Here is an 18,318-nt window from a genome sequence, read left to right as displayed (position 1 = left end):
CATATCAAATATATACCTTTAACATTCATATCTAAATCCACAAGCCATACCCAGACCTTCAGGGATAATTATGACATGATTTGAACAGTACGATCAGAGATGTTACAACATTGTTTAAAAGGGTGCCACGTTTTAAGGAAGTACTGTAATTATATTTTCCTTTATCTGTCTGGTACAGCCTCTCCAGCTGTATTGCATACAGCATTAGATGTTTCCGTTCTGTGAAAGCTGCTCATTTCTCTGCTTTCCAGACTAGTTTTAGTTTATTAATAAGTAATAATGATCTAATTCTGTAAGGTATTATTGCAAGGTAATACACACACGACACCTCACCGAACCACTCTCGCCTTTGCGCCTGACGTCACCGCGCAGTAATGAAGCTCCAGGCACTGGCCCCGCCCCTTCGCGTAGTCAGCACAGCACAGCACAGCACAGCACAGCACAGGAGAGGGTGGTTTTAAATTGGAAGATTTTATACCGTTTCTAGACTAATAATTGCGTGTAAACAATCCTGAAACAGACGGACGTCGAGTGGAAAGATAGAATAAGCTAAGGTAAGCGCGGTGGTGTTTTATATAGAGTATTAACGACGTGTGTGTTCGGTTTCGTAAGTAATTACAGCGGTAAGTTTTCTGGAGGAGGTGTACATATATATATGTCCTTGTGATTTGGAGATAAACACCGTCTCTCTTTTTTAATGACATCATTTTGTTCAGTCGCATCATTTCTGAACAGTGTAGAGTCGTTCTTTTGAGAGATCCACGGTGTATGTACTAATGTTTAGTTTGTGTTTTGTTCCTGCTGGTTTTGGAAGTGTTGGAAGTGGAAGTGTTGCATTAACCCCCTTTTACTTACAAAAAAGAAACGTGAAGTTTGTATTTATTAATAGAATTGGGAATACCCAAAATAAAACGAAAGTCCCGTGATACTGACATAACTCAAGTTTGCTGTTTTAAGTAAAGCGACATATTGAATTATAAACTTGTCCGTCTCGCTGTTTCCTCTTTATGTGAATGCACTTGCGGGTTCAGCGTATTTACATTTTACTAGTGAAAAAGGAAGTTCTGTAAAAATGCATGTAAATGCCTTTCTTTGAAGAAGTAATGTTCTCGCGTTGCAGAAAAACGAGCGCTTCTTGCATTGCCATTGCTGTAATAATAATGCCCTGGTCTCGGTTTCTTGTCGGGTTGGGTTACAGTTCCCGAAGGGAAGAATGTCTGTCACCTTCCTTCTGCAAGTTTAGCTTTCTTAGAATGAAGGAGCCCCGCCGGGAAAGCCCGCCCCTCTTCAGTGTAGCCGGGAGAACAGCGTTATACTGCAGGGCTTTGTAATTTCGTTTTTAATGAACTGTGACATGTACTCGACTTTAAATGCAATACATCACATCACATGCTTGCTGTTTCGAAGTGGGTTTGAGTAGCTCAGTGGTTAGAGGATGCACTGGGCTGCAGTGTGGAAGGCAGTGGGTTTGAGTAGCTCAGTGGTTAGAGGATGCGCTGGGAAGCAGTGTGGAAGGCAGTGGGTTTGAGTAGCTCAGTGGTTAGAGCGCTGGGCTGCAGTGGCTTTGAGTAGCTCAGTGGTTAGAGTTCTGGGCTGAAAATACACCTCCTAAGCTCCACCCAAGATCCAGCTGAAAGTGCTTGTTTCGGTTTGTCCTGCCTCGCTCTTGCATGACTCGCTCCTGTGTTTCTTTGCCAGCTTATTTATTTTTATTTGAAACCTCCAGCCTCTTCCGCCCCGTGGAAGTTGTGGCCATGCTGACGGAGAGACCCAGGAAAGCCGTGTGGTAGAGACTGGACTGTGAGGCAGCGAGCTGGGGGACTGTCCGGAGCACAGTGCACCACCGAGTGGAGGAATCGCACTGGAAGAGGAGCAGCGAGAGTAACGGTGAGGAAGCCCCTTGCTGTGCTCGCTAACATAGCGTTCCTTCGCTCTTCTGCTATGATCATCTACAAATTCCATCCATTCAGGGGTAGGCATGTCGACACTAACTGTGCTGTGCTGTACTTCACAAAGTCACAGTTTTTATTAAATATGATTTCACACATAGAGAACACGCAGTGCCGGTTCACACATAGAGAACACGCAGTGCCGGTTCACACATAGAGAACACGCAGTGCCGGTTCACACATAGAGAACACGCAGTGCCGGTTCACACATAGAGAACACGCAGTGCCGGTTCACACATAGAGAACACGCAGTGCCGGTTCACACATAGAGAACACGCAGTGCCGGTTCACACATAGAGAACACGCAGTGCCGGTTCACACATAGAGAACACGCAGTGCCGGTTCACACATAGAGAACACGCAGTGCCGGTTCACACTTAAAGAACACGCAGTGCCGGTTCACACTTAGAGAACACGCAGTGCCGGTTCACACATAGAGAACACGCAGTGCCAGTTCACACATAGAGAACACGCAGTGCCGGTTCACACTTAGAGAACACGCAGTGCCGGTTCACACTTAGAGAACACGCAGTGCCAGTTCACACATAGAGAACACGCAGTGCCGGTTCACACTTAGAGAACACGCAGTGCCGGTTCACACTTAGAGAACACGCAGTGCCGGTTCACACTTAGAGAACACGCAGTGCCGGTTCACACTTAGAGAACACGCAGTGCCGGTTCACACTTAGAGAACACGCAGTGCCGGTTCACACATAGAGAACACGCAGTGCCGGTTCACACATAGAGAACACGCAGTGCCGGTTCACACTTAAAGAACACGCAGTGCCGGTTCACACTTAGAGAACACGCAGTGCCGGTTCACACTTAGAGAACACGCAGTGCCGGTTCACACATAGAGAACACGCAGTGCCGGTTCACACTTAGAGAACACGCAGTGCCGGTTCACACTTAGAGAACACGCAGTGCCGGTTCACACTTAGAGAACACGTAGTTGTCGGTTCACACTTAGAGAACATGTGGTGTCGCTTTTCACACCTAGAGAACACAAAATGAGCCATAACGAAACTCAAAAACACCAGAAGAAAGTGGGGATGTAGCTCACTTTCTGTTGCATGAGTCGATAATTCACAGATACGTTTAATTTCTGATTTGGCAGATGTACTTTACTATGGATTGCTTCACTGCTCTAAATTGAAAATAACGAAATAGCATGGAGGTGTATTTATGGTGTACTGCAGCTGTAAGAAATAGGTGACAGAGTGGTATACCACTTAACAGTAACCGGGCCATGCTGGCCTGATCGCTACGTGTGTTCAGTCTGTTTGTTTTCTCATTAGCAGTTTATTAGAGACGCTGCTTGAATGGGAAGTGGCTGCTTCCTGTTCAATTCAGAGCCACTCTTTTGCAGAATCCTGCGAGTTCTTGTGCTCCCGTGCTGCTGTCAGTGTGACTGTCCTGTCCTGTAAGACGGAGCTCTTCAGGCAGAATGCCTCCTGGATCATTCTTCTCGTGTGCCTTGCCATGTGGCTCTTTGATTCTGCTACGGCACAGCGAGAGACAGTGTGGTTGTGCGTGTGCGATGCTAATGCTCAGCTTCCTCTGGCTTTGCAGTACAAAAAAATGCACGTATTTTTTTCTTTTTGTAAGACGCTTCTGCAAGCTCCCCTTTTTGAAAGCTACAGTGTTTGTCTGAAGGTTGCACGGTTGAATTGCAGTTTCTTTGCTGCAGTGCTTTCACAGTGCTTGCTCGTGATTTCATCCTCGTAGTTAATCTGAAGCCTGTACTGGAGTCTCTTCAGTCTGCCGCTGTTGGCAGATGGGTTGCTTTTATTTCAGGTTCCTCGTGTGCCAGCAGCGAGCTGAGCTCTCTCAGCTGTTGGGGGAACAATTGGAAAAGAGATATTGATGTTCTGCCAGCGTAATGCAGTTGCTTGAAAACTGAGCCTCCTGGGTTTGTGTAATTTAGTGGTTGCGGTAACTGAGGGAATTAGGCCCTGCCGGCTGGGTTTATTGTGCTGGCCGTGGCAAAGCACTCCTGCGGGACCCCCCCCCCCCCCCCCCCCGCCTGAGCTGCTCTCTCACGGGGGGCTGCTTGGGAACGGCCCATGGAAAAAGATCTGAGCACCGCTGCACACACGCTCCCCTGAAGGCTTCCCAAAAGAATCTCTTCACCTTGAAGGTCTTGCAGGCTACTCCTTCTGTAGCGCTGTCAACGTTTCAGTCTTTCGCAGAGCGATTCTGCAGACCTACGGCCCTTTATGATAGTTTGTTTTTATTGTTTGACTAGCATGCAAGGCATAAACCGAATTCTGATCACTAAGTGCTTTCACATGTTCACCTGTTAGTCCTGCAGAATCGAGTGATAGAGTCAGGGTTGATGGGTATTGGGGTGCAGGGATCCTGTGCTGTTTCCAGGTCCTGACGCAGCCATGTGAGTTTTTGCTGACCAGAGCCTGATTCCTGACAGCCTCACACAAGATTTCAATAAGAAGTGTGGGCAGTCCTGCCTTAAAAGCCCTTAAAACTGCAGGCTGTGTAAAACTGAAGCCTAATGTGCATTTAGCCTGGTGACACATACATATATATATATATATATATATATTTTTCTCACTCTCCGGTTTGCAGCAGATGGAAAGGGAAGGATGCTTCAGGGTTGAGACGGAGCTCAGCTGCTAGACGACAGGGAATATTTTTTTCATGTTGAGCGTTATGTAACCGGAGTCGTTCTTTATCACTAAACCGAGCAGGCGTGACGGAGGATGAAAAGGGACAGACAGCCCCCCCCCCCCCCCCCTCGCTGCAGTAGGGAAAGAGATGTTGTTTTAAATAGGGTTTGTTTATTGACGAGGGAGGGATTAATACCCCTCCCCTTCCAGGTCTTGATGAGCTATTACAATTAGTCCCTCATTTTTCATAACCACTAAATTCACATATGTGTTTTCCATATACATATGCAGGGTTAGAAATAAGACTCTCATTGCATAGCAGTTTGATCCATTCCTGGTTTTACTATGAGTTTAATAAAACACACCTATACACTGTAGCTAATCAAGCTCATAGTAAAACCTGGAATAGGTGAAACTGCTTTGCAACAGATTATCATTACCCATGGAAGCCTGTGTGCATATGTAGATGCATACTTGCATACAGTCAATGAAACTCTGTCACTTCAAAAAGCTTCAGTTTTAAGTGGTTGGTGGTTGGGTTTGTGTGTGCGTGTGTGCGTGCGTGTGTGTGCGTGCGTGCGTGTGCACGTTCGCGTGTGCACGTTCGCGTGTGCGCGCGTGTTTGTTTGTGTGCGTGCGTGTGCGTGTGTGTGTTGGATGATGGCTCCTAGCTAGCTGTTGAAACTCATTAAGGCATTGAGCAGTAATGTATTCCTGTGTTTGTGTGCGTGATGAAGGGGTGCTCCAGTGAAAGTGCTTGTAAATGAGTTCCTGTATGCGGGGCAGAAGCAGCTGATGGTTTTCACAGGAGCCTATTGTGCTTGAAGCAGAGGGGGGCTGCAGGGCTGTGTAATCCTATCGGCTCAGCGGGACCTGACCCCCCTGTGCCCTTTACAAGGAGCAGGAGCGCGACTCAGTCTGGGAGGAGACGAGACGAGCCAGTCCTGCAGGCCAGCTCTGTGTGTGTTTGAGCAAGAGAACCAACACTGAAACCAACGCTGCAACATTCAAATCCCAATGCAATATCAAATCCCAATGCAATATTCAAATCCCAATGCAATATTCAAATCCCAATGCAATACCAATGCAATATTCAAATACCAATGCAATATTCAAATACTGGATTTCAGTCCAGGCAGGACCTCGAGGTCCTGCCTTGTCTTAGCGCTGTGTGTAAACATATGAAAATAAGAACTAAGAAGGGTTGGCGGGGGGTGTGGGGGACCCTCATCTTGCTCCCCTCTGGTCTTGAATAATGCCCCCCACCCCTCTCAGTGTTAATGAGGCCTGCCTGCTCTCTTTTCCTGGATTGATTATGGTCAGTCTAAGTGGGGCAGTTGGGGTGGATTATATGCCTTGTGCAAATTGCTTTGTGTCTTGCACGGCCAACTCTGCCATTAAGCTTTCTGTTTGCGCCTTGAAGGGAGCTGCAGTCTGCCCTCATTATCAGCGGGGTCCCTTTCTGAAGCTGTCTCTGAGGAGCGAGGCCAAGCTGCTGGCTGTGTCATTACTGCACTTCTGTAATGTCCCATCACCGTTACATCCAGATACAGCGCCCAATGTGAAAGCACATTAGCTTTGCTACGGTCATTTGTAGCCTTTTAAGTTATTAGTCATTGCTTTTTAGATGCATAATTTTCTTTCTCTAATTCCACTGTGTGGGTGGTGCCATCAGGCCTGTGATGGTTTAGAAAGGGTTTTTGTAATTCTGGATTTCTCCTTCTAGGTCACAGGAAAGGCACTTGAGATAAGAAATATCTTCCCCTTGAACGGGCTGCACAAACCCGGCACGGCTCAGCTGATCTCTTTCAAATCTGTGCCTCCAAGCTCCAGCGTTCCCTCCTCTATTCTCTGTCTCTGGTACGACTTTCCAATCTCCAAAGATTCCAGAGGAATTATTATTATTATTATTATTATTATTATTATTATTATTATTATTATTATTATTATTATTATTAAGAGACATGTAATCAGTTCATTCACACTGTTCGACTCTCTCAATGTCTTCACACACATGCTAGCAGTGCTCAGAATGTCTGATGTATTTGTAAGCTCTGAGAGGATTGCTGTGCTCTGAGAGGAGAGAGAGGCTTCATTGTTGGTCAGGATGAACCCTTGTTACGATGGCAGGAGTGGAGAGCGCTGCTCTGAATGGGAAGGGGTCTGTGCTTGGCCAGCTCTTTGAAGCTGCTGTTTGTCATGTAACTGGGTTCTCAAGCTTCTAGATTACAATTGCAAGGGACTTTGGTAAGATTTTTTTTTTTTTAATGGTCTCTTAGCAACAGAATCAGACTTGTGTTTGAGTTCTGAAACGGTTCCTTGTTTCTAATGTTTCTAACACACAGCGATTGTTCTTCACCGTGTGATCAGTTGTAAACCTGGCTTACTGGACTACACGCTCTGTATTAAGTGTCAGTTGTTTCCAGACGTGTGGTGGAAATTTCCCAGTGCTGTGCTTGGTCTCAGAGGCGAGGTAACCTCTTTTCTTGCTCAGCAGGAATCCTAGTGTGACTGTGACAGCAATCAAAGAAACTCCCCCTGTTGTGACTTGTCTTTGTATCTTTAACTGAATCTAAGCCTGCCTGAGTGTCGCGTCCCCAGTCTGCTGGAGGATGGCTGGCTGCTGCTGTGTGAGTTTGAAATGCACTGAAGTCTGGGGCTCTGGTTCCTATGCCCTGGCTGTAAGAGGTGACTGAAGACAGCAGAGTGATTAACACACAACTGCAAGTAAAGATCGCTCTACTGAAAACGGCGTGTGCAAAACAGAGTCGATGTGGTTAAGAAGAGGATTTTCTTGGCCCTGCCTGCCCTTGTGTTGCAGTGATCCAGGAAAGCGTGTGGCTGCAGGAACACTGAGCTGTATGGCTGGCTGCAGTTCCACTGGATCACATGGTGTGCTTGATACACTTGTTGTCTCTGGAGACGACACACTAATTTGCTCGCTGTCATTTAAGAGTGACAAAGAGCCCCAGGAGGATAGGAGCTGCCCCCCCCCCAGAGGGACCCGATTCTCCTCTCTCATTGACGCTCACTGACTGCTTTCATCTGTTATTGATCTGTCCTGGGACCAACAATCCTGTGAGCTGTACTTCATCAGTTGTTTGATTGAGTCAATGATTGACTGATTTTCTTGAATTCTTTGCTGTGACCTTCACTTGATCTAATATTTTGACATCGATTATTCAGGGGGCTGTTAATTGTGCGCTGAACTGTACATTACTGCGAGGATAAAAATAAGACTCCTGTTGCAAAGCAGATCCACCCATTCCAGGTGTTCATATAAGCTCAGGTGGGTCTTATTAAACTCCTAGTAAAACCAGGAATGGATCAAACTGCTATGCAATAAGAGTCTTCTTTCCATCTCTGTACTGGATGCAGTACAACAGCTTTACTGTTTGTCTTTCATTGCCAAATGTTAATGCTGTCTACTTTCTGCAAAAAGAGGCCATGAATAGAGAGCATAGTGTGTGGGGTGTGGAAGTGGGGTGTGGAAGTGGGGGTGTGGGTGTGTAGGTGTGTGTAGGCTGGGTCACCTGCTGTACAGCCCCAGTGGAATCGCATGCTGCTTTTTCAAACAGATTCACGTCTGGCAGGAATCCTCCTCGACGCTGTTCTGTGGTTCTGGTGCTGGGGAATTCTCTGTCTCTGTCTGATGTGCCGTATCTAACGTGAAATCCAAAAGGGAGACATTTCAATACCAGCTTAATTGCTTAAGAGAGCTGGACTGCACTGTCACACTGAGATCATGTGATCAGCTCTCACAAACCACCCGCCTGTAGGCTTGGACAGGATGCCTGTATTCAGCAGCAATCGAGTCCTTTAACCACAAAACACTTCCCACGTGACAGCGTCTAACAGTACTCGATCAGTCACACGGGAAAGCATCCCACACAAGAGCGGTTCAGCTGAGCAGTCAGTGTGGAACTGAGCCCAGAGCTCTCTGAAGGTCAGCTACTAAACCCTCCGCTTCAGCACCCAGGCATCAAGTACCAAACTCCTGCTGACCAGCCCTCCAGCGCATGGGCCGGGGGCGAGGCTCCTGGGGTAGCAGGGCTCCACGGGGCTCTCTTGCTCTCTTCACAGTTTCACTGCCAGTCACAAGACTTCTCTTTGTGTTCTCTGGACAGTTTACTTCATTTGGATGGAGACGTATTTAAAGTTATTGACAACTAGCTACCTTTTTTTTAATGAGACATTTCAAGCATGATTTAAAAAAAAAACAACTTTTGTTTAAGAAAAACAGAAATCCCTCCCCACCCCCACCCCGCCCCCGTCCTCTCTGGCTTAGTGTTTCAGTCTGGGTCAGTCCTCCGTGATACTGAGCGATTCAAGCTGCGCAATGAGAAACTACCAGAAGGGAAGAATCAATAAGGAGCAGCTCCCGGAGCAACAGCGAGCCCCTGGTCTGAGATGAAACTCAGTCTGGAGTGTAGGGTGGCTCCAGTCAAACAAACAGAGAGACTGACCCTGCAGTGCTGGGTTAATGAAGCCTTCGGGGGGGTCAGTGAAAGGGCCCTGCTCCCCTTGCTTGCAGGAAGGGTGGGTCCTTGTGGTCGGAAATCCTCCTGCAGAAGAGATTTGGGATTTGCAGACTCTCATTATCATTCTTATTATTTTGTATTATATTTTGGTGAACAGCAGGCTATTGTTTTGGGTGTAATTACACAGTTTCATATCCCCTTCAGTCACTGTGTGTAGGATTGCATCACATTACGTTTCCTATTTGTGAATCTATTTTATAATCATGTTTTTTTCAAAGTTTTGACAGGGCAACTTCTCGAACTCCATAGAGTTCACACAAACTGTTTAAAAATTAAATTGCATTTCAAAAATCGCTGCCAAAGGGATCTGCTTACTGAAGGGGATCTACTCAAGCAGCCTGACTTGCTACTATCTAATAAGAAATGATTTGACAAGGAAAGATGCCAGGGTACACTTGTTTTATTTTCTGTGATCTAAAGGATACGCTCCTGGCTGCGGCTCTTTCCTATTGGGAAGCGTCCCTGAATTCCCAGCAAGCCGGAGTCTGGGATACTCAGAGCGCGGTCAGGTGCAGAGGCAGGGATCCAGGGATAATCCTGAAAGCCAGAGGCCAGGTTGTAAAATCAGTTCTGAAGCCAGTCAAGTTCCGATGGAATTGGAAGGGAGTGACATTGCTGATGTGATTTAGTGCTGGTGAGAACACACAGGCGCCTGTTCTCCACATCAGTTTAGACATCCTCCAGGATTACCAGGCAGGCAGATTCACAAGGGCTTCATTTTCCATCGCAGTCTGAAGGGGAGTTTCTGTCCAGGATGTAGGCACAGTTTAATTTCCTTCCTTGTGTTTTAGTTTTACGAGAAGCATTTTATTTACTTAGTAATATTCTTTTTTTTTTGTGTGTGTGATTACAGTTTGACTCCAGGGAGGTGGAGACTTTTAAAGGTCAGCGTTTATGATATTACTCGGAAAATCGCTTATCACAGATTTTGTTTTTTTAGCCTGCGTTTGCTTTCCTGATGCACTCCCTGTCACGTTCAGGAACCTGGCAGCCAGTTCAGTTTGCTTCCTGTTAATTATTATTATTATTATTATTATTATTATTATTATTATTTATTTATTAGCAGACGCCCTTATCCAGGGCGACTTACAATTGTTACAAGATATCACATTATTTTTACATACAATTACCCATTTATACAGCTGGGTTTTTACTGGAGCAATCTAGGTCAAGTACCTTGCTCAAGGGTACAACAGCAGTGTCCCCACCTGGGATTGAACCCACGACCCTCCAGTCAAGAGTCCAGAGCCCTAACCACTACTCCACACTGCTGCCCTTAATGACTGAACACACCGCATAGAGCTGCTCCATTTCTTTAAAGTGTCTTCAGCAAAAAAAAAAAATTATTCTGATGAAGGCGATGCTCTTCCTGGGGACTCGCTCTGCATCCAGGCCCTGTGCTGTATGAAGGGTTGCAGTCTCAGGGCTGCGTCTCTCTTGTAATTACACACCTGGACGCACATGGCTTAAAGCAGGCAGATTGAAACCAGTCGTGTGCACTGAACTGAGACCCAGAGCCGACTCTTCTGTTGCAGGTAGTAATTGCTGGGGCTCCACTTCACAGCACAGCCCAAGTCTTCCGGACAGGAATTTAGGGATGCCTGAATAGTCCTCGAGTGTGCTGAGCCAGAAGATCAGGTGTAGGAACAAAAAAAATAACCCCAAACAACAAAGAAGGTGAAAACATTAACACTGCAAACGCCTTGCACACTCCGTTTTCATTTTGTGTTACACAAACGCAGAGCAAGGATCAGTGATGTCGGAACAGCCCAGTATACTAAACAGAATGAAAGGCAAACCAGATGCAGGACAGAAAGAGAAAGCAAAGAGAACGATAGAAAGGGAAAGAGAGAGGAGGCAGTCTACACAGAAGAAAGCCAAAGGAGTCGTCATTCCAGGGCTTTGTATTCGCTGATGGCAGCGCAGTTTTATCGAAAGTATCTTCTGTAAGGAAAGGAGCATGTGGAAGTTTGCTGCATTATTTCAGCGTGATTTCAAAGTGATTAACGAATGGGGTCCTTTTTGTACAGCCCGTTCTGGGAAGGCGCAGGGAGAGAAATCGCGAGTGTTTATAACGTGCTCTTGTCATTTCTGTAATGACACACAATCTTGTTGAAACACGCTTACTCCAGATGTCGCCAGGGAGTGCCACTCCAGATCTCTGATCCTGGACGAGGGCGTGACTCTCTTGGCCAGGACACTGTTCCAGAGAAGCAAGTGCAGTGACAGTATGTTTGGCAGCATGGCGCTCAGCGGATACTGTGCTGGTAAGCGGCTGGATCGATGTTGGAGGAGACTTCAATCCCCATGCTGCTCACGGAGCTGAAACGCTGTGTGTTGGGCTCTTGTGGTCTACTCGCTCTCTGGAGTGTGGAAGTAATTGAAGGCCAGCTCTCGGATTACTGTGCTGAGCCTTATCTGGATCAGGATAGAGAACAGCAAGTAGAGCTCTCAACTGGAGTGCTAGTGCTGCAGCCCACCCAGAAGCAGGGGTAGCATTAAAATTACTGAACGGCAACGAAAAAACAAAGGAGTGTTTTGCGTCTTGTTGGAATTTATTGCTGTCCCTGGTGATCCTGTTGCATTGCTTGCGTATAAGGTGCAATCTATTGAAAACAAATATTTGTAAATTAAGCAGCTTTGTGACACGGCCATGCGTTACAAATGAGGTACTTTAAATATAGAACAAATAGCAATGCCGTGTGGAAGCAAGGGGTCTTGATAAGAGCAAATAAGGGAGCACTTGATCTGCGTGTTGCACGGAGCAGAGCAGGAGGAGGAGTGACTCACTCTGCCGCTGTTCAGCTGGAGCAGAGACCAGGTCCATCTGTCTCAGTTAAGGGATGGGAAGTCTTTCAGTTGCTGTTGGAGACGAGCTGGCAAGACGAAGGTTGTTGTAAAAATGATATTTAATGGCTTGGGGTTTACTACCTGCTTCTGTTTGGTTCTGGTGGTTTACAGTAACTTGTTTTGCTGAATGATAGAAAAGCAATCTTTTAAAGTCTATAAATAAATAGTTTAAATATACCAATGCAAGTCCAGCTGCCAGTTGATTAACCAAGACCTGATTCTCTGAAACTCTGGACTAGCCAAAACTCATTTAGTGTAAAAATGAAAGCATTTCATATGCTACTCCATGAGGAGTCTACTGTCCGCTTACTGAAAGCCTGGTTTTTCTATTATTATTGTTATTATTATTATTATTATTATTATTATTATTTATTTATTTATTTATTTATTTATTTATTTCTTAGCAGAAGCCCTTATCCAGGGCGACTTCCAAAGTATCACATTATTTTTACATACAATTACCTATTTATACAGTTGGGTTTTTACTGGAGCAATCTGGGTAAAGTACCTTGCTCAAGATCTGAATAGCAGTGAATACAGTGTTTCATTCTCCTTGTGCAATCGTTTCATTTGTACAGGTCTGCACAAAAATAAAACTAATTACATGCGGTGCTTCATCTCTGCATGCGCCCTCCTCTCTTAACTCGCATGGCAATAGCAATTGATTAAACAAGGATAAGTGAAGTAACATGATCTCTCTCTCTCTCTCTCTCTCTCTCTCTCTCCCCTCTAGATCTGCGATGGTTAGAAGCTCATCGCTGATGGTGGGACAGTAGTGTTCAAACTCGAGTGGAGAGCCTCGTGTTTTTTGGGGTATGCGCATCTCCACCAGGCGGGTTGCCGTGGCGGCAGGCTGCGTGGCCAGCATGCTGCTGATGGCGCACGTATGCCAGCAGGTGCTGGAGTGCCAGCGGGAGGAGGCGTACAGGAAGGGCTCGGGGGCGGTGATGCAGCCGGAGCAGGATGGCCTGTCGATGGTGGACTGGCAGCGCGTGGAGTACCACTACAACAAGGACATGCCGCTGATCTTCGTGGGCGGGGTCCCTCGTAGCGGCACCACCCTCATGCGGGCCATGCTGGACGCGCACCCCGAGATCCGCTGCGGGGAGGAGACCCGCATCATCCCGCGTCTGCTGGCCATGCGCCAGGCCTGGTCCAAGTCCGAGCGGGAGAAGATGAGGCTGGACGAGGCGGGAGTGACGGACCAGGTGCTGGACTCCGCAGTGCGGGCTTTCATCCTGGAGGTGATCGCCCGGCACGGAGAGCCGGCCCAGTACCTCTGCAACAAGGACCCCTTCACCCTCAAGTCCTCCCTCTACCTCTCCCACCTGTTCCCCAACTCCAGGTTCCTGCTGCTGCTCCGCGACGGCCGGGCCTCGGTGCACTCCATGATCAGCCGCAAGGTGACCATCGCCGGCTTCGACCTGAGCAGCTATCGCGACTGCCTGGTCAAGTGGAACAAGGCAGTGGAGGCCATGTACTCGCAGTGCCTGCAGGTGGGGCCGTCCCGGTGCAAGCCGGTGCACTACGAGCAGCTGGTGCTGCACCCGCGCAGGTCCATGCAGGAGATCATGCGCTTCCTGGATATCCGCTGGGACGAGGCCGTGCTGCACCACGAGGACGCCATCGGCAAGCCTGGCGGAGTCTCCCTCTCCAAGTAAGGGGCCCGCACGCGCGCAGCCCATTCCACGCTCCGGGTGTTACAGTTTGGAGCTCCTGCATTGGCACAAAGCCTGAGAACGTGCCGTGACACATACATTTTTAAAGTTGTATAGCCAAAAGCTATGTGATTTCCAGAGCCCCTAATGTCGCTGTAACATGCGTACCATGGAATGGGCCTCGTTCATTAAGGACACGCGGCTCTCGCTGTGTTGTTGCTTCTGTTTTCTGTGTAACTTTGGTATTCTGAGCGCTCCTAGAAACCTGTCTGTCGCTCCTGAGTTCTCCTCTATGCTAACCATTCTACAGCTGACTATTGCTTGTATACCACAGAGGCCCCAGGAATGCTGATTATTCTCAGCCACGTGTTTATATCCCTAATCCCAGTGTTCATTCATGCATGCAGATTCTTCTGTTTCAGGTTTAATTACACTGAGGTCTGGTATGTCTAATTGAGGTCAGTGTAAAGTCTCCCCGGTCCCCGTGCCGATCAGATTGTGAGCTGAGTGAATTAGTTAAGATTGTGTTCTAGTTTCTAAGTGGATCTCTGTTGAGTGTTGTGACAGTTCTGTGCTGGCGCTGCCTCGCTCATTGTGTGTGTGTGTGTGTGTGTGTGTGTGTGCTGTTTGCTGTGCCTCTGCAGGACCGAGCGCTCCACGGACCAGGTGATCAAGCCCGTGAATCTGGAGGCGTTGTCCAAGTGGGTGGGGCACATTCCTGTGGACGTGTTGATGGACATGGCCGAGATCGCGCCCATGCTGACCCGGCTCGGGTACGACCCCAACGCCAACCCGCCCAACTACGGCAGCCCGGACCCCCTCGTGGTCAATAACACTCAGCGGGTAGGCGTGGTCTCTAAAGGGTCTTCAGCAGGGCTGTAGTCAAGCTGGAACTCGCATCATAGGCAGGCAAAGTCACATGACTCGCACCTCCCACACAACTGTCTCGTGCAGTCAGTCAGTCCTCTTGATGCAATGGAAAGAGCATTAAGAACGTCTTCTGTTACCAACTGCTTCTTTAAGAAGGCTAGAAATGCTGACAAAGCCGACAGCAGCAACAGCGCAACGAAGCCACAGACTCCTAAATAAAGTAAAGCATTGTGACGAGATGGACAAAGACACTTTGTGATAAATGCATAGCCTATTAGAAGTGTTACTAGAAGCTCAGTATACAAATGAAATGGGAATTGGTATAATAATTCTTGTTTAGGAAAATCGATATTTTAATGGCGTTCTGCTCCCTTCAGATTTCGGACTGCACCACTTCTTGGCAGGGCTAGTCTGGGTGCAGTTCCACTCAGCTCCACTAGAGGGGGGGGGGCTCACAACACCAGCTGCCTAGTCTCTCAAGGCATCTATTGAGTAGCAGGGGGAGTATGGAAAAATAATCCTTTCGATTCTTGACAAGTAGCCAGATTACCCGTGACCAGAGAAGTGGGTTAAAGTGGCACTGTGCCAATAGGATGTTTTGATCGGCACATCGTGAAGGGAGCTGCCTAGACGTGACTTTTTTTTTCTGTTTTTCAGGTAATGAAGGGAGATTTTAAAACGCCGGCCAATTTAAAAGGACAGCATCAGGTGAGCGAGACCTGTAGCACTGTGAACACATTTCTGTGTGGGTCTGTGTTTGCACACACTGATAGAAAACAGCCAGCGCTGTGTTGCAATAGCAGATCCCTGCTGCTTCCTTTTCACTGCCAGACGCAAGAATCGGACAGCCTTTCAAAACCGCAAATGAATTAGTCATCGATTTTCATTGGTGGCTCTGGGTTGCTGGTGTGGTTGGTGTTTTTGTTTTTGCTAATTTGTTTTGGCTCGTCTCTGGCTTGTTAAGTAATTGTTTTGTTTATTGATTGAAAGCTGAACTGAGGCCTGACCTATTGGATTTCATGTAATTATTCTTGTCTGTTTCCAGATGCAGATACCGTGTCTGTATTTGTGCTTGCGTGAATCCAGGCACAGCCTCTGCAGCACACTGCAACGAGAGAAGGCTTTAGCAAGATAACAAGCCCTGTGAATTGTGAGAGCCGCGTCTCTCTGTGTCCCGAGGGGAATGCTCTGCGTGTTGTTCACACTGTCTCAGTAAAGAGCTGTGGGGGGTGGGGGGGTGTTCCTCTCTTAACAGATTTAATATTCCTGCACGTGCTCTCAGCTTCCTGAAGGGGGCGCTCTTCTGATTGTCCAGGTCAGATAGGATGAAGATGGAATCTGATAATCTTTCCTTCTGTGGTTTGAAATATGGTATTGTGGAATAGCTTAGAACCTCCTGCCAATGCTTCTCCCTCAGTCCACATTAAGAAACACACACCGGTCTTATTTATACTGTGCTGCTGATTTGAGTTTGAACCACACCTGTTTTTAGTGTGTTGTCCGAGCCGGTAAACACTCTCTGTGAGACCCAAGTGGATCCACTTTATTGTTTGTTTCTCGTTCCTCATTAGTATAAATCTGCACCTTTGTAATTAAATTGCTAGAACAGCGTTTGACTTTAGGAGATCTGTGAAGCGGGTGGATGAGGTGGGTGTCAGTGAAACCGTGCGCTCGCTTCAGAACGTCTCTCTCAGATCTGGAGCTGCATGGAGGTGCTTGCCCTGGTTTCCTGTGCTGGGCGCTGCTTGATTTGTGAGCGGATAGACAGCTCACCACAGGGTTTCTGCAAAGGTGACAAAACCAAACTGACATCTGAATGTACCTGGGGGTTGTTTTGGTTTGTTTTTTCATTGAATGCAGCCACGCCATTTTTCATTTCTTGTTTTTGTTTTTATATGTATTGTTTTATTTTGCATAAATGCTCATAAACATAGATGTTCAGTTGAATGGAACTGTTTGAAATGTGCATCACTGCCCCCTTTAACTAACTCTGAGTCTGATGCGCATTTTGCAGGCGTTGCAGAACACATCAGAGACTCAGCGGTGAAGCGGGGAGGAAGCAGGTTTGTACATATCCTTTATATCTCTTTAGAGTTTGCAAGCCTATACGAAACCCAAATCACACATGTGCAGTTTCTTTAGGATCTTTTACATTAGTTTAATTCAGGGCATTGCAGTTTCTTTAGTATCAATCATGCATGCCACAATATATTTGCATTTGCACTGTCATACAGTATTTTAACTTGCAGTTATTGTGTTGTATATTTTACTATTGAATCACATTACAGATCAGTAAGACTGATCCATGTAAGAGAGCTAAAAATCAGCAACCCCCCTCCGCGCAGGCCCCTATAAGAAGCAGCGCAGCAGTGTGCAGGGTGAGCGACTCACACTTGTTTCTTTTCCAGAACACAGAGTCCCGAATCGCAGTGTCCGATTCCAGCCGACGTGCAGCCCCGGCCCGGCCCGGCCCGGCCCACAGCACTTCCACGCAGCTGTTTGGAATATGTGTTATTTTTAATTTCTTTTACTTTTTTTTTTTTTAATTCAATCATCATGGGAGAGAACCATCTATCACAAAGTGGACCAGAGCAGTGAACCAGCGCCTTGTGGACAGATTTCAAACACCCGTCCTGCCTCTTGCGGAGAGAAGTGTGTGTGTGTGTGCGTGCGCGTGGTGCGTGCGTAGAGGCTGTGCGTGCGTGCGTGCGTGCGTGTGTGAGTAGAGGCTGTGTGCACTCAGAGAGGCAGGAGCCCTGCCTGTGTGCTCTACACTGCACTGCCTTGCGTTTGTGAAGGACTGATCTGATTGTGTGGAGACCTCACCTGCCTGTGAGGGTTTTAAAGATTTTTATTGTGTACAGTGTTCCTTGTGGGGTTCCCTCCCCTCTCTTCAATTTAAACCGGGGAGCTCTGAAAGGGGGAGCATTGTTAAACGGGTGTTTAGGGAAATCTCAAAAGACTGTATTGTATAAATTTGTATTAAAAAAAAAAAAGCGAGAAACCTCCGAACCTGAAGGGCTAAGCCAGTCTTTTCTCTTCAGCTGGGCGTCCAGCAGTAAGTAAGAGTAGGTCACCCCTTTGAGAGCTGTGGAACGTTCTCGTGTCACATGACTGAAGCAGTGCTGCAGGCGTCCTGTCTCATGAACGCCACTTTCCCTGGAATGTGTCTGTACTGCTGACATGCAGACAGACTCTAATCACAAAACACTGACACTCATCACCCTGACTTGTGTCTCTCCGGGTCATCGCATTACCAGTCGCTTCAGAGATTGAGACTGCTTGTGTCAAACCCGGGAGGGGCAGTTTTATCTACCTGGAGAGCAGCAAAGCTGAGGCTGGCCCCCCGCTGAGCTGCTTGGAGACAATCACCACCTCGACCACCGATAACCCTGCCTGCAGTTTTGTATTTTCTTTTTACATTCCGACTTCGATTATAAATCCTGTATGGGAAATCAATCTAGCACTGTTAAGGATTTTTCTAAATTCCAGTATGTCTTATTTTGTGTATAGATGCCACACATACAACACGAATGAGACCTTGTTTGAGGTTATGGATCAAATAAAATCTTGTTTTGCACTAGCCGCATGTCTGGTGTGTGTTGGTTTCTGTTTTAGGGGGTACAGCACTCTGTCTGCACCTTGTGTGAGGCACAGTGTAGCTGACGAGACGAGCAGATTGGACTGCCGGATCAAGAAGACCTTGATTTTGATGTCGTACAGCAATCTTACATTTCTTGGAAATTATGTCACGTTAAAATTTTCTGTACCATTTAATTATTCTTAATACCTAGATATAATATATCTCTCTCTCTATATATAT

The 18,318-nt window shown here is 47.0% G+C and overlaps 1 protein-coding gene across 8 annotated transcripts; it reads left to right on the top strand.

Annotated features, from left to right (window-relative positions):
* Positions 1-344: 344 nt before the first annotated feature.
* LOC117426848 (protein-tyrosine sulfotransferase 2-like) lies at positions 345-18,078 on the top strand. 8 transcript variants are annotated; one of them, XR_009307999.1, is made up of 8 exons: positions 348-554; positions 1,727-1,887; positions 12,701-13,624; positions 14,270-14,468; positions 15,153-15,203; positions 15,541-15,645; positions 16,510-16,558; positions 16,904-18,078. XR_009307999.1 is itself a non-coding variant. In XM_058994304.1 (7 exons), the coding sequence occupies exons 3-6, from the start codon at positions 12,783-12,785 to the stop codon at positions 16,540-16,542; spliced, it is 1,125 nt and encodes a 374-aa protein (XP_058850287.1). In that variant the 5' UTR covers positions 351-554; positions 1,727-1,887; positions 12,701-12,782; the 3' UTR covers positions 16,543-16,558; positions 16,904-18,078. The 8 variants fall into 8 exon arrangements, 1 of the variants encoding a protein (XP_058850287.1); XR_009307995.1 differs by adding an exon at positions 6,303-6,436 and having other exon boundaries at positions 345-554; positions 15,153-16,558; XR_009307994.1 differs by having other exon boundaries at positions 15,153-16,286.
* The last annotated feature ends 240 nt before the right edge of the window (positions 18,079-18,318 follow it).

This window comes from Acipenser ruthenus, chromosome 21 (genome assembly GCF_902713425.1).
Source record: "Acipenser ruthenus chromosome 21, fAciRut3.2 maternal haplotype, whole genome shotgun sequence".
Lineage (NCBI taxonomy): Eukaryota > Metazoa > Chordata > Actinopteri > Acipenseriformes > Acipenseridae > Acipenser > Acipenser ruthenus.
The sequence above is the reverse complement of the archived record's forward strand: the minus strand, read 5'-3'. Positions and strand labels throughout refer to the sequence as shown.